The 16,852-nt window shown below is 40.3% G+C and overlaps 1 protein-coding gene and 1 pseudogene across 3 annotated transcripts in view; one reads left to right on the top strand and one right to left on the bottom strand.

Moving 5' to 3' along the window:
* The first annotated feature begins 201 nt into the window (after nt 1-201).
* LOC149822017 (21 kDa protein pseudogene) lies at nt 202-1,019 on the top strand (annotated as a pseudogene). Its single transcript, XR_016425748.1, has one exon. The product of XR_016425748.1 is annotated as a 21 kDa protein pseudogene (transcript).
* Nucleotides 1,020-6,617: 5,598 nt separating this feature from the next.
* The window catches only part of LOC149822016 (mediator of RNA polymerase II transcription subunit 13-like), a 126,707-nt gene continuing 116,472 nt past the window's right edge, over nt 6,618-16,852 (bottom strand). For both annotated transcript variants that reach the window (XM_089980094.1, XM_089980095.1), the window contains 3 exons: nt 8,388-9,471; nt 7,910-8,278; nt 6,618-7,767 (listed from right to left, as the gene is read on the bottom strand). In XM_089980094.1, coding sequence (XP_089836220.1) covers nt 7,133-7,767; nt 7,910-8,278; nt 8,388-9,471 — 2,088 coding nt within the window. In that variant the 3' untranslated portion in view covers nt 6,618-7,132. The remainder of the gene's footprint in view (nt 7,768-7,909; nt 8,279-8,387; nt 9,472-16,852) is intronic.

Here is a 16,852-nt window from a genome sequence, read left to right as displayed (position 1 = left end):
GCCCATATAGCAACCAAGGCACCATCCCACTACGCCAACCCCCTTGGGGCAACATAAAAAAAAAAGTTGATTCATTTATTCTGTACCTATCTCCATCTAACTTTTAACACACACTTATGTGTTATGACCACATTTATGGCCATAACTGCAATACCCTTTTCTATATAAACTTAGTCTCTTGCACATTGCATTGGTAGAATATCATAGCAAGTTGGTTTGTGAGTTTAAAGAATGGAAGGCAGAAACATCTGCATGCTTTCTCCTCTTCTCCTCCTCCTCTTGGTTCTAGCAGCCTCATCAACAGCTGCCTTTCCAATACAATCTCCAAATCATGCACCAGCACTGCAGTTCATCAAATCGTCGTGCTTGGCAACGCGCTTCCCGGATGTATGCTTCCAATCCTTGGCAGCCTACGCGCCGGTCGTGCAGCGAAGTCCGCACCAACTGGCTCACGCCACGCTCACAGTCAGCTTAGCCCGCACTAAGTCTGCTGCTGATTTTGTGTCCAGGCTCTCTGCACATCATACCACACCTGCCCTGGTTTTGACACCTGGAGAGAAGGCTGCATTCAAGGACTGTATCACCACAATGGCCGACTCGGTCTACCGACTCGGTCAGTCGGTTGGGGAGTTGAAGCAATTGGGCCGAACCCAGTTTAGGTGGCACATGAGTAATGTGCAAACTTGGGTAAGTGCTGCACTAACTGACCAGAATACTTGTATGGATGGGTTTGCAACCATAGGGGTGAAGCCTAGCAGGGCTAGGGCCATGGTGAGGAGGCAGGTTGTGGGTGTGGCCCAAGTGACCAGCAATGCACTGGCTCTTGTCAATAAAGTAGCTCAAGGGCATGTATAGAACCTTGGGAAGTTTGTGATGTCCCTTTTCCCGCAGCTATATGGTTAGAAAGAGGATGGTTGTGTTTCTATGCGAGTTTTTTTTTTTTTTTGCATTTGCAGTATGTATATGTATATGTAATAGTCATGCATGTAATGTATCAAATGGTTGTAATCATATCTTAATGCACTATCATATGTAGTTGTAGGTGAACAAGGAACCCTTTTTTTATATTTAAAGGGAGAAACCATCCTCAGGATCAGAGATCTAGCCGCACTGGCTTTGCCTCCAGTACTTACAGTCTTAGTCTTGGGCTTACCCCTTGCTCCCAGAGAGTCGTCATGCTTTGGCTTGGGCAAGGGGTGACGTTCATGAGATTTGAACCTAGACTGCCTGCTTAGCAGCCTAGGACCCATCCCACTACGCCAACCCCTTTGGGACTAATTAACATGGAATCCCTTGTTCAGGGATTTTGCTCTTAGAACTCCAGTTTGAGCCAAGAGAAACAAGCTCTCATGCAGCTCCCTTCAAATTCATATTTCAGTCTTTGTCGTTCCATGGTTCTGTTGAAGTTGTGGGGAGTGTCCATAGCCTGAGAAGATACAGAGATGAACTCGATGAGTTTTCGTATTGAGAACTCTTAATCGGTATAAGAGAGATCGTGCCTACCGGTGCAACCAAAATCATGAACCTCATGGGTTGCAATATTTAAAAGTCGAAGAAGATCGAGAACTCAAGAGATCCTGGTTCGTGGGTGGCTACCAAAAGGGAAAAACATGACCCCTCTCACCCCACACCACCGGCTGAACATTGGCTGGGCTCAGGTTGGTAAAACCTTGAGAGGAGCCCTGCCCACTGGGGAGTACACCCAGCTCAATTCAACCTTGCAGCAAGGAACGGCACCTGTGAGTTTGGAACTTGTGGCGTCCGAGTCTTTACAGGTGACATTCACAAGTCGCCCCTACCAGATCAGCTGAGACCTTGTGGGGCATGCATCGGAGTTTTTACTGGTAACAGAACGACCGAAAATCCAGAAATAAATTTTGATTTGTGGTGCCATATTGACCGACATATTCCACATTGATTCAGTGGATGGCAGATAAGAATTATTAGGTGGGATCCTAATATCATGATATTTTACGTGATAACTGGGAGGATAAGTTCCAGATATGAAGTTGGGTTGTGGCCATTGTCTCCACAATAATAAATAATTCCATTTTTCTTCTTGAACAGATATCTGCATTTGAATTGAAGATAACTCTTGGTTTTTATTAGGGAAAAGAGAGAGGCTGCCACAAACCAACAAAACCTGTAGCATTGAGAGTCAAAGCTGCACCATCCGTGCCCTTAATATTTATTTCAGATGGGTCCCACATTTTCCTCCAACTAGACTTTGACTATGTGGCCGCCATGTCCTTAAATCTCCTTCTTGGAGTTTTTTATTTTCGGCAACAAAAAGCTTTGTGATTGATTTTTAAACAATTATTAAAAAAAAAATCTGGGCATGTTTGAATATATAATAATTATCTAAAAATAAAAGAAAAATAAGGTAACATCTCTTAGAATTAAAGGTGGACATCCGGCCAGGCCCATCGGACTAGGGCCCAATAAGGTCCAGCCCGGCTTAACTCGGTTAAAATCAGGCTTGGGCTCGGGCTGGACCCTTTAAGCCTGACCCAGTTAATAAGTCGAGCCAAGCCTAATCCGATTAAGGCCCGATTATCTAATCGAGCCAAGCCCAGCACAGCCCAGCACAAATTTATTTCAGCCTAGGTTTCAAACTGCAGTCAAAGTCTGACCCAATTTGGGCAGGGTACTCGAAGCCCAACGGGCTCTATGGTGAAAAGATCTGGTGCAATTAGGGATGGCAATGGACCGGGGGTGCATTTGAGGATGGCAATGGACCGGGGCGGGGGACAGGGTCTCCACCCCTGCCCCGTCTCAAGATTAGAACCTCCATCCCTGCACGGGGATGGATTTTAACCTCCACCCCCGCCTTCATCCCTGTTTCATGTCCTCCATCCTCAGTTCAAACGGGGATGAGGCGGGGTGGGGCCCCGTTTCCCCGTAGTCTATTCCCATCCTTTAGAAGGATTGGAGATGGGGCGGGGCTAGGTGTGGATCATGGCAGGGGCGGGGTGGGGAAAAGTATAAGTCCATCCCCACCTTCATCCCTGAACGGGGATGGATTTTAACATTCGTCCTCGCCTCCATCCCCATTTCATACCCTTCATCCCCGGTCCAAACAGGGTGAGGTGGGGCGGGGCCCCGCTTTCCCCCGGTCCACTGCCATCTCTAGGTGCAATGTGATTGCATAAATATTTGTGCATTAATCACTTGATCACCCTCCATCTTGGGAGCAGGGCTTATCTGGGACCCAAAACCTGATGGAGGGTACTAGAGTGCTTAATGCAAAAAAAAAATATATATATATATATAATTTGCAATCATATATATTGCACTCGATCCAGCCCGATGGCTTCCTTAGAATTGCAATGAAATCATGGCATATTGAAAGGGAAAAGATTAAAAAAAAAAAAATAGAATTGCAATAGAATCATGATATACCGGAAAAAGTTGACAATAGAATTTATTACTGCATTCATTTGCTGGCAACCTGTCGGTGATGAAAGATGAGTGTAGAGACCAATTGCCCACAATTGATACTAGTTGTGACCGTGAAGATGGATGGTCTAGGTCATGAGTGAAAGGGACGTTAGTGTCATAAACAAACCATGTGTGGTCACATGCATGACCATCATGAATTTGAATATGAATACAAATGCCAAGGCACATGCCCCCAACGAGGGGTTGGCTTTGTGGGGGTAGGGACCTTGGCTACTAGACAGGCAGTTAAGGCTCGCATCGCCTCTACTCGTAACATATGTGTGTTGTGTTATGTTGGGGGTTTTCTCTCAAATAAATGAATTGGAGACATGTGAATCAGATTCACGTGAGGCTCCATGTGGTAGTCCTGATTCTCACATAAATGGGAACTAAAGACTCATTTATGAAGGCAGATGAGAGTCCACTTCTCACCACTCATTTCTTATGTTTGATTAGGCAATGCCAATGAAATCCATCTTATTTGCATGGTTGGAACTTGTAAGGTACCTAGCTACTTGATTTCTTAAGTCCAAATCTCGAGCCTTTTACTTTGGAACTTTAACCTTGAAACAGGTTGAACAAAACAGAATAACTTTTGTTGTTATGCCTTATTTATGCCCCCACCAAGGCACCAACTGGCTCTATACACTTGCTTTATGGCTCCTGGATCATGGATGCCCTTGTTTTACCTTGCTATTTTGTCTTATTTTGGCTCTTTGTCTGCAGTGTAGTTTTGCTACAACTTGGAGTTTATACCAGAGTTATCGGAAGCTTCTTAGTGGGAAGTTCGCTTCCCAAAAACTCACTTCGGAAGCACGATACTCCTCGCTTCCAAAACTTGATGAGAACCTCGATTCTCCCACGCTTCTCCTATGCTTTTCACATGCTTCATTTGTTTTTATTATATATTATCTTACTCAACTTTTTATGTGTTTTCTCTGACTCTTTTCACTCACTTCCATGTGTTTTCGCTAAAATTGGTAGTCATCATTTTTAGATTTTGTTAAAAATTTAATTCTTATGCTAAAAAATCATGAAATTTAATATTAGTTGCTTTTATTTTATTTTTTATTTATGTTTTATTTTGATTCTCATTCAATTCTTATATATAATTTTTTTTATTCCTCGCTTCCCACTTCCTATATATTTTAAAATGCATCGCTTCTCGCTTCCGCTTCCCGTATTGTTTTCTGCTTCCTCTTCCTAGCCTGGCAATCTTGGTTTATACTCAGATTAGATTTTTTTTACGGAATCAGGTAACTTAACGAGCATGCCACCTTATGAGGTAAGCCATGAGTGGGATCACCGACACCCAAACCCTTTTGAAGCCCACCAGTTAAAGGCACATTCGTACCCGGTGAGAGTCGAACCTCAAACCCTGACTGCCTGTCTGACAGCTGAAACGCCGACTCCTTTGGGGTTACAAATTGATAATTGATTTCATGAAAATACATGGGGGCTTTTTTATATATATAGCAGCGGATTGCCCCCTGTGATTCGATCCTGATATCCGTCAGTTAAGGTAGATTAGATTTTCCAGTTATCTTATTCGACCCATCAACGTGTTATATTTAACAAAAGAAATCCTTTCTTTTCCACTGTTGAACATGATACAGTGGCAAAGAACATGAATGTTTTAGAGTTCAGAGCTATGTTATCAATCCTTTACAAGTGTCACATTTAGCAGTCAGTTTTTTTTTCTATTTTGATTGGTACATTAATAGATACACTGTAGTTGGTATGAATCATAAATCGTTAAGTTCACTTCTTCCAAAAAACCATTGTCTACCTTGTTTGTAAAAAGCTGGTATACATTTTCATTTTTATTTCATCATTTGGATTATTCAACTAAGTTTACAGACTTTAGGTGTTTCACTATTATCCTAGGTAGAGAAAAGATACGCTTCCAAGGCAGTGTAAAGCTAAACAGGAAAAATAGAATGCCATGTAGGGGAAAGCGTTCCAAATCAACGATCCTTAGTCCAATGCCGTAATTGGTCGAATATGGTGTTATATGACGCCGTTCATAATTGTTTGGTGCCATCGAAGGGACGGAACTATTGAGTATCACCTTTTTTTTTTCTTTTTGTAGACCAGACCTTATGGATGTGATCTACAAGGCCTGTTTAATAGAAAGTAAGTTTTGAATCATGTGATTTTGACATGCAGGCAGCCATTTTAATGGCTTCAGAAATCAACGGTTCACAGTGGACTAAAATCTTACAAATCAAGCCTTAGAAAACAAACTATGCAGAACACATCCATGCGGTCAGATTGAGTGGATAATGCATGAACCTGTGATTTCCAGCTCAATAGTTTTGTGCCTCCAATAGCACTAAATATTAAACTCATAATTGGGACATGACAAAAGACTATTTAAAAGGATCCTGTAATCAGAATTTAGTCTCGAGTTTAATGTCCACATACAAGATGAATAATCTGTGACAGGACATGAAAATTCAACCCATGAGAGAAAATTAATGGTGGCAATGGAAGGTGAATGACGTGTACCAGTTAAAAAAGAGAACCACAGAAATTGTTACCTGTCAAATTTTGCAGCGACGAGAGCAGGATTTGCCCTCAAGCTAAATTAGGATCTCCCTACATTGAACCCCTGACTTGCACCAAATATTGCCTGGCAAACAATGCCCAGGTTGCCCAACTGATTAGGGTGGTCTTGGAAAGATGGTGGAACCCCGTCTTGCCCAGGATCGATTCCACTTTGGGATCATACAGGTAGCTTGCCCGGTGGGTGCCTGTGCAGGGTAAGGCACTCACCCCGGGTTTCTTATCTAGGAGATGGGGGGCATTAAGCAGCCCCGTTCCTAGGCAGTATATATTGCCTAGCAAACAAACACAAACACCACTAATCAAAGAAAAAGATACATAAGAATAAAAGGTGTCACCAAATTCGCACATACATGAAGCGCGCGCACGCACAGACACACAGGTTAACCAGAAACAACATTTAAAAACATGCCTATCCTTTGCAAAGGCAAAAGCTGCAAAAAAACAGATACAGGCATGGCTAATTTTTTCAATAACCGCCTTTATAGGCACTCAGATATAAAATACCATACAAGCTTCAGCAGGACTCACAGTGCAACTGTGAAGGTTACGTATGGCCAAGCCAAACCAGCCAATTGAAAATAAAAAAAGAAAAAGAAACAATAGCTATAGCAAGATGCAATTTGCATTAAATGAGGCTTGTCGCCTAAGAGTATACAGGAGCTGGGCAAGGGCTTGCACTTACAGCAGTCACCCATGGGATGTATGTACTTAGGGTGAAACCCTATTCTGACCTAAAGGAATGCAAGGAGCCCTTGAAAGACTACTCTATGATACGCATTCCCCAGAACAGGTTCTAACTAGTCAGCGTGCACCAAACACAGATATACAGGATCTGGAGGTTATAGTACAAGCCCAATGGGGCCATTAATGCAGTGTCCGGAAGATGTGCGACGGGTTGCACAAAGTGAGTGATCATCTGAATCTTGCTCTCGGATTCAGGCCAACAATGGCAAAAGGTCATTGAATACCTCATATGCAGCAAGCTTTTCTACAACTCAGGCCATATTAGCTTCGGCTCTCTAGCCGGTAGAAAATGACCTAAAAATATGGTATATGCAGATGCTTTGTGAATTAACGAGCACCAAGTAAGCAGCACGTCAAGACCAACTTGTCCGGTTACTCAAACAGCCTGCGACTTTCCTACTTGACATAGCTCTTTGTCAGCATAATGAAGAAGCCTTCTGAGCCTTTGCAGCATATCACAATGAAAAGGCAGAGCAGTTCGCCTGTCCATATATGCTGGACTCACTGTCATCCATGAAAGTGTATGTAATTCTGCTGCTAGACGCTCTAAAATTTGATGCATCTCAGATTCATTATCACGCATCTCTGTGTAAGGGCTTCTAGGTTGCTTGCTGATATTGCCAGTCCTCCCTATTTTATCATGAACAGTACAATGACCACCATAGTAATCAACCAAACTGACAGAAAGCACTGAAGGCCACTCATCTTTAGCATAATTCCTCACAGCATCTCTCCTGATTGAAGGAACTGTCTTAGATACTACAAACCCAGTTGCGAGGGGAATGGCAAAACCTTTACTATGCAAGAGATGGGCAAGCGGAGGAGATTCAGCTGTGAGTGTTATGGGAAGTTGAAATGGCATTGGTGGAAGAAAGCGCATGCCAGGAGAAGGAATTAGCACATAAGATGATGATGTTGACCCAAGAGATCTCACAGGACAAAAGCCTTCCAAAGAACCCCATGCTCCTGGTCCTCCGTTACCACCACTGCTGGCTGGGTTTCCTGCTGACCCTGCATAAGATAAATTGTCATAATGCTAGTGAAAATGGTTGGCAGCCTGGCAACTACCTTCTACCAGAGTACATTTGAGAATCATGGAAATAACCAAAAAATGAAGACCATAAAGTTGTGTTGATATTCTATAAATAATTACCAGAAGTATCAGCAGGAAGAATGAGATGCAGAGAATGATCGATAGAAATTCCAACCAAACTTATGCTCTGAACCCAATGGAGTGCACCTCTGGAGGCATCCATCATAGTTTGACCAGGCAAAAGCTGCTTTCGCATACCAGCTTGGGGCATGCCACCTTTCATATAGCCAGGCGCTTTTGAATGACAGCTGTAGAGAGATGGGCTAGGCGAAGAAGGCAGTGTTCTTTCTTGAATCAAACTTAAATCCTGTTGCTGCAAGGGATTTCCATTGCTGCTCGCAGAGTTCCCATCTGAGACAGACTGGCGCAGTTGCAGTGGCCACTTTTTAACTTCACCTCCTCCAACTGCAAAGATGGCTTTCTGCCATTCTGTTCCAGACATGAGGTCAAACATATGCAATTAGTGAGGCTTGGCCAAACATCGGCAAACAAGTCAGAAATTTAAAAGAACAAGCTACATGGAACAAAAGCCATATACCTTGGCACTCAAGCTCATAAAAGCAACCAATGCGGGAAATCACAATATCCCTTGGCTTCGGTCCACTTGCTTCAGAAGAAGCAACTATCTGGCAACCCAACTGCAGAAGTTGAATGAATAGGTGCTGAAGACCCATTGTGTCTTGACGACTGCTGATTCCACCAAATGGAAATATGTGACTATCTAGTAGTTCTCCCCTGGAATCTGTCCATATACAGACTAGCCAGCGCCAATCCTCAGTCCATCCGTAGGAACAATGCAAGCTAGGCACCTTTTGATTGCTAGACCCTAGCATCTCTGTGCCCGATCCATCAATAAGAGGATTTGATCCAATATCTGCACTTCCAGATGAACTGGACATTTGCATGTATCCTCCACCACCATCATCAACTGTAGATCTGGTCGACTCAGACACTGCATTAGCAGAGAAAAGAGATGCTGCTCCATGCTCCACAGAGCCAGCCTCTGCCAGTATAAAAAGTGGTTCAAACAAGTAACTAGATTCTTCTTGAGGCACAGATTCACCTTGCCCTGTTGAATCACAGTTTGGATCTAAGGACCTTGACGGCATCCAGGAACCATCCCAAGTGCCAGGCCTCAAGCTGCCATCTAGACCACCCGATCCTGTTCGAGATGCAACGCAGTCCTTCCAGACCCCAGGAACAGGAGAGGTGATTTGTGTCATTGTTGATTGAGGCCTATTCAAGAGCGCTGTAGATTGAACTACATCATGTGATGTAACTTTACGCTGGATTCTCCGGGCCTTGTTATACACAGTGAAGGCTATCTCCTTCAAAGCGACTTGCTCAGTGAGTTGTGGCCTATTAACCTTAAGAATTGTTTCTAATGTGACAATCTGCAAGACTAACTTTGAAATACTGAAGCCGGGCAGTGTTACAACTCTAGATACCAATGTTTCATCAACACTGGTTGACAAAGTTAGAGCCTTCTCAACTTGTGCATGTATTGAAGACCTCTTGTTTCTATCACATGAATGAATTACAGATCCAATGGTAGCAGAGGATTCAATCAAAGTCCGAAGTACCGCAGTGCAGCTAGGAAATGGGCATACTATGTAAATTACCTGAGCAAACAACATTAAAGACAAATGAGATGACGGCCACATTCAGAATAATGGTTATAGAGGTCAAAGAGAATAAGAGTTATTCACCCAGAATTCAGATTCATGATTACAGAGGCATAGGAGACCCATTGAGACAAAAGTGGACACCTACCCACCTAATCTGCCCACTTAATTAAGCATTTTGTCCATATGTGCCAACTAGAACACAAAGTTGCTGTCCACATTCACATGACATGACAATCGACAAGACTAGCTTTCAAAATTTCAAGCTAGCAGACACATAAGAAGTCAAGTTTTCTAAAGCTTCTACATAGTTTTTGTATTTTTCGGGTTAGACAAAAGCTCAATTCACATCTACATTTCTGATCTGGCGTTATCTTATGCTCAGTTACTACAATCAATGGGGAGCTTAGTTTGGCATGAAAAGAAAAATCTGAGTCATTAGACACCCACAATCAGGTTTGGAGGCATCTTGTTTTTTGTTGCGATGAGATTGATCATGTCTTAAACAAATTCCTCTATTGTATGAAGAGATCAGTTCTGTTTCAATCTTTCTCTATAAATAGCACAATGTAAATACTTATTGAAGCCATACATTCCTCTGTTTGACTGCTTGTTACATGACTGTCTTTGATCCTCCCCTTCCATTAACAATGTGGCAATACCAAAGCTGCAAGACACAACTCCAGAGACTAATTGTTATGCCATGACCACAAATCTATAGTTAATTCTTATTATTTGCTATAAAATTATGCTACTCTAGATAAAGAAAGCTATATCTCCAGCTTACCAAAGGTTCAACAATCTTAGAAGTTGGATACATCATGGATGTTTTTAGCAAACTCATTGGATTGTTTCTCTACTTCATTCAAGGACCCAGCTCACCTGAGCAGTCTTTGCCCTTCAGCAAAGAAGACTTAATGCCTGGTGCTTGGAAGTATGTTCATTTGCATGAGCCTTTAATATTTATAGATGAAGCTTGATTAGCAAACAACTTAAAAACACCAACACTGCAGCAAGATGGATGTAATCTATTCAATTGTGAACCAGAGTTTTGTGTAATGTTTAACAGGCACCAATACATAAATCAGCAATGAATGATAGAATCTTTTTGCAGTTTATTAAATAATTATGAATCCAAATAGTAAAAGGCACAACAATAATCCCAATAACATCCAAATCAATACTCTTAGGTGAAGGATGGCCATCATGAATAAATCTGACAGAAGCATCCCCCAACATCAATGCCAATAAATGTTCATCCATAACTGTTAAACAGTTGAAATAGTCCTATAGTTTCATGATAATTTTCCATATCAACTAACCAAGAACAACAACATTTCTGATGAAATAATATACATTTATTTGATTCTTATTCCAAAAAGTAATAAAAGTATCTCCAGTATCAAATTTGACACAAATTTTGATGTCCTTAAAATGCTTCCAATTTTATTCAGTTTACTTGGGGCAAAAATTAAAGCCAATTTTTTTTGTGGCATTATTCAAGGATACATTAACAACACGAGTGAAGCAACGCCTGTTAGCCCAGGAATGCAATTACTTCCAATAGATGAGGCAAACCTTCAAACCAAAGCAGATGGACATAAAGGCCAAATGCCTCCTTATGGCTCTCGACAAGGTTCATCACTAAACATAGTCATGGGAAAAGCTCTTTAGCACACGTTCGAAGTTTCAACAAGCCCTCAAACAAATGATAACGGTATTTGTTTGAAAGACACCCTTGACTAATCATGAAGAGTGGCTTGGTTTTGGTAAGACAGCAGATAGGTGTTATCCCTGTTATCTCTTATGAACTATGAGATTACTATCCTGAGTGCATGTATGATAAATGCCACGGTATTTCACTCTTTCTCCTAAATTATATTTTAGTTTTACTAAGTCAGCAAATAAGTGTTCTCCCAGTCAGTGCTTGTGCACTATGACATTACTATATTTAGTTTATGTAATAGAGCAGTGCCACTGATATCGCCAATATTTTGAAAATATCATGATATTATCGGCAATTTTAGGTCAGCCAATAATAACGTCAAAGTATTGCGCTATTTTTCAAAAAATCAACATAATATCACAATATTTTGTGATATCTTTAGAAAATTCTTATTTTTATATATTTTAAGCCCAGTTTTTTGTATTTTTTTTCTTTTGTACTTCAAAAACTTTTCAAACTTATTTCCTTCTATTTTCCAAGAAAAATTATACAAAAACTATTAATTTCTTATCTTATTATTTTTTATATTCTTTAATGTCAATCTCATTGGGCTAACAACACCAACTGGTGAAGGGACCACTTGTAATGATTTAAAACCTGAGAAGAGTGAAGCCATGAGGCCAATATTCTCAACAAGTAACATTTAATACCATTAACTAGACAAAAAGAATCAATCAAGGACCGGTACACTAGGTTAGTAGAATTTCCATGATAAGTCTCTGCAGGGTGCTGCCACCACATCAGCCACATGTCAACCTTTGATTCATGTCCATGGACACCCAGCTACTTGAGCTGTCTACACTGTAATGAGATATTGCGGAAATATAAAGAGTGCATACAAGCACATACAACAATGAATAAAAGAGAAAATATCACAAGTCCACGAAGGGACAATACAAGCACAAGCCTTTAAGAAGGCAACAATATACAAAGCCTCTTATTGAAAAGAGAGAGGAGCTCTCCAAGATGAAAATACACAAGGGGATCACCCCTATTTATACAAGAGAAGGAGGAGGAAAAAGGAGGGCCAAAAAGCCTCAAAAGGAGAGCCAAAATGGGGCTCCCATAGAGTCGTTGGGAGCCCCCAACGGTCACATTTGTGACCGTTGGGGGCTCCAACGACTTCTATGTTGGAGCCCCTTTTGGTCCACAAAAATAATAAAAAAAGAAATAAAAAAAATAAATAATAAAAATTACATTTGATCAAAAAGGAAAAAATAGTTGTTTTCTAAAACAACTATGAAATTACAAAAATACCCCTATCGGGTATTGATGTAATAAACAGAATATATATATATATATAATAGGTACATTTTAACACCCCCCCTGAAACTTTACGGGGGAAGGACGGAAAGTTTGCCGAGAAGAAACATGAACCGAGGAGCTGGAAGAGCTTTAGTGAAGAAGTCTGCCAACTGATATTCTGAAGTGACATATGGCAGAGCAATAGTTCCTCGTAAAAATTCGTCACGAACATAGTGGCAATCCATTTCGATATGCTTCGTACGTTCATGAAAAGTATGATTGCTTGCGATATAGATGGCACTCTTATTGTCGCAACACAGCTTGGAGGCTTCAGTAATATCAATTCCCATATCTTTAAGCAAACTGCGAAGCCATACAAGTTCCATTGTTGTGGTTGTCATTGCCCGGTACTCAGCTTAAGTGGATGAGAGTGAAACTTTCTGCTGCTTCTTGCATCGCCAGGCAATCAATGAGTCCCCTAAAAAGACACAAAAACCAGTAGTTGAGACTCGATCATTGGGATTACCTCCCCAATCTGCATCAGTATAAGCAAGAAGATTCAAAGGGGAAGAGGAGGATAGAAATAGCCCTTTATTGATGGTATTCCGAATGTAGCGAATGATTCGGAGAACCGCACTCATATGCACGATTGTAGGAGCATGCTGAAATTGACTGACTGAGTGAACCGCATGAGTGATATCTGGTCTGGTGATGGTTAAATATGTAAGAGACCCAATGAGTTGTCGGTACGGTGTAGGATCTTCCAGAAGAACCCCATCTTCTAACCGTAACTTGGCATTAATAACCTCGGGAGTCTCTACCTTCTTATCATCAGAAATCCCAGACTTAGAACATATATCTGCAGCAAGCTTCATCTGTGACAAAATATATCCTCTAGGAGAATATGCAACCTCAATTCCAAGAAAATATCTGAGAAAACCTAAATCAGACATATCAAAATTATCTTTTAACATATTTTTAACATTAATAATACTACTTTGATCATTTCCAGTGATAATCATATCATCAACATAAAGCAACAAAATTACGATACTAGAACCTGCATTTTTAACAAAAAGAGCAGTGTCAGTATAACAAGAATGAAATCCTAATTTTATCATGATATCACTAAAACGATCATACCAAGCCTTAGGAGCTTGTTTAAGACCATATAATGCCTTTAAAAGCCGAAGTGTTTGACCTTGCTTAATATTTATTCCGGGTGGTGGATCCATATAAACTTCTTCACTTAAACTTTCATTTAAAAAAGCATTTTTTACGTCAAGTTGATAAATAGGCCATTTTTTGGTTGATGCGACAGCTATTAAGGTTCTGACACTTGTCATACGAGCTACGGGGGCGAATGTTTCTTCGTAATCAATACCATATTCTTGGGAGTATCCCTTAGCAACCAATCTTGCTTTATATCGTTCCAACGAGCCATCGCTTTTAGTTTTAACTTTGAAGACCCAACGACAACCAATAGGTTTTTTGTGTGAGGGTAGATCAACTACTTCCCAAGTATTGGCCTTTTTTAAAGCATTTAGTTCAACTTGCATTGCTTCAACCCAATGAGGTATAGATTTAGCTTGATTCTAGTGAGTTGGTTCAAAATAAGAGTGTTGAGTTATCAAACATGCCCGATAGTTGGGAGTTAAAGAGTCATAGGAGACAAACCTATTTGGGGGTATTGATATTCTAGAAGAATGCCTAACTTGTGGTTCCTCAATGGATTCGGAAATTTGAGAGTATTTTTCGAGGGCACTAATAGGTTTTTCTTGATTTCTTCTTGAGTAAACATTTATATTGGCATTGCTATCATGAACATTTGTATTTGAATTATTATCATTTGAGAGTGTTATGTCAAGAGGGGATACCTCGTGAGTGTCATCTATGTTTTCAAGAGAATCTTCTTGTATGTCATCAATAAGATCATATAAGAATACATAATCAATTTCATTTGTCTCTTCTATTTTATCAAAACCGTTTTCTTCTTCGAGAAATGTTACATCTTTTGAAACATATAGTTTATCATTCTTAAAATCATAACATCTATACCCTTTTTTATTTTCACCATATCCAAAAAATACACATTCAATTGCTTTGGGAGATAACTTATCCCTTTTATGTAGTAGGACAAAACATTTGCAACCAAAAATACGAAGTCGATTAAAATCGGGTGAAAACTTAAAGAGTTTCTCATAGGGAGAAGCATTTTTTAACTTAGAAGAGGGCATTCTATTGATTAGATAGGTTGAGGTAAGAACGGCTTCCGCCCAAAAAAATTTTGGAATATTTCTAGACACAAGCAATGTTCTAGCGGTTTCTATAATGTGCCTATGTTTCCTTTCCGCTAGGCCATTTTGTTGAGGAGTCCTAGGACATGACTTTTGATGACAAATGCCATTTTGGCTTAAATAGTTTTGGAATTCGTGAGATAAGTATTCACCACCGGAATCGGATCTTAAAATAGATATGTTACTTTGAAATTGATTTTGAACCTTTTTATGAAAATCTTTAAAGAAAGTAAATACTTCCGACTTATGACTAAGGAAATAAATCCAAACATACCGAGTAAAGTCATCAACAAACGTAACATAATATGAATAACCCCCTTTAGACATAACCGGAGAAGGACCCCAAACATCCGAATGCACCAATTCAAAAGGCCTTGATGAGAAAAAAGATCTAGTTGAAAAAGGAATAGACTTCATTTTTCCAAAAATGCAATCTTTGCAATTAATTTCTTTTTCCTTACAAAATTTGTTTCCAAAAGGAAAGAGATACATTTTGGAATAACTTGGATGACCAAGTCTTTTATGCCAAGTTTCCATATTTTTTTCTTGGACATAAGAACAAAAAAAGTTTGTAGGGAGATCAAGATGGTCCATATAATAGAGGTCTCCCTTTCTATGGCCTTGCCCAATCCGCTTCCCGGACCGGAGATCCTGCACAAAGCAACCATTAGATGAGAAAGATATTTCACATCCATGGTCGGCAATTTGAGAAACCGAAAAAAGGTTTAAATTTAATTTGGGAACAACTCTTACTTTTGGAACACAAAAATTTTGAGAATCTTTAAAAGAGCCAATACTTGAAATTTTCAAAAAAGTTCCATCGGCCGTTGAGACACAAGAGTCCTTTGAATTGATGCAAACATCACTAAGTGCATTCTCATGAGGGGTCATATGAAAAGAAGCTCCGGAATCAAGGATCCAAGAATACGTACCGGGTGATGATGTCGAAGCAATGGCCGCACCCGATGTGGAGGAAGAAACTTTAAGCATTTGTTGGAGAGCCATAGATATTTGTCCAAGAGTTTCTTTAATGTCATTGTTTTTGCCTTCATCTTCTTTGGAGGTGGTTTCTTCAAGAGAGGCTACTTTAGGCTTGAAGGCTCCCATAAGCTTTGGACAAACGGGTCTAATGTGACCCGGCTCATTGCAATAATGACAAACAATCATTTTTCTTCCTCCATTGTAGTTCCCTTGTTTCCCAAAATGAGGAGGCTTATAGGTTCTAACATTGTTACCCGGTTTGGATACGGCAAGGACTTCATCAACATGCTTACTCATGCCAAGCCTTGTCTCCTCTTGAGTGATTTCGGCAATAGCATCCTCAATAGGAGGAAAAATAGATCTATGGAGAAGTGAGGATCTCACTTGCTCAAATTCGGGGCGTAGCCCAAAAAGAAATTGAAACAATCGCTCTTGTTCCATTTGTTTTTGTCTTAAATCAACATCTTCCATAGAAACCCACTTTGGCTCTAAAAGAGCCAATTCATCCCATAGTGGGTTAAGGGCACTATAGTAGTCTTGAATGCTAGAATCACCTTGCTTGGTGGTTCTAACTTTTTCTTGCAAGAAGTATGCTCTTGCAAGATCCTTTTGGGTATACATACCCCTCATAAAGGACCAAGCTTCATTGGCTCGACGAAATTTAGCTATATTAGCACATACCTTAAGCTCCACATTGTTCATAAACCACGCAAGGATTTTTGCGTGATTGCTTTCCCAATCTTCTACTTCCTTTTGATGATTTTCAATGGCCTTGAGACGAGCATCTCCCTCAAGAGCTTTTTCTTGATCTTCTTCCATTTTTGTGAGCATAAGCTTCGGTTCCGGAACGGTCCCCATGACATAACCCCAAAGCTTCTTCCCTTTGAGATTATTCTCCATTGCCGATGCCCACATCATATAGTTCTTTCCATTGAGTTTGAAAGAAAGATCAATCTTTGTCTCCATGATGTTGCCAAGAAGTGAGAAGATGTCCACCAAAATAAGAGATACACGAACCACACCTTTCCTTCAAGAATCGAGTGGCTCTGATACCATGTAATGAGATATTGCGAAAATATAAAGAGTGCATACAAGCACATACAACAATGAATAAAAGAGAAAATATCAC

Source organism: Nuphar pumila, chromosome 11 (genome assembly GCF_984573655.1).
Source record: "Nuphar pumila chromosome 11, dmNupPumi1.hap1.1, whole genome shotgun sequence".
Classification (NCBI taxonomy): Eukaryota; Viridiplantae; Streptophyta; class Magnoliopsida; order Nymphaeales; family Nymphaeaceae; genus Nuphar; species Nuphar pumila.
The sequence above is the reverse complement of the archived record's forward strand: the minus strand, read 5'-3'. Positions and strand labels throughout refer to the sequence as shown.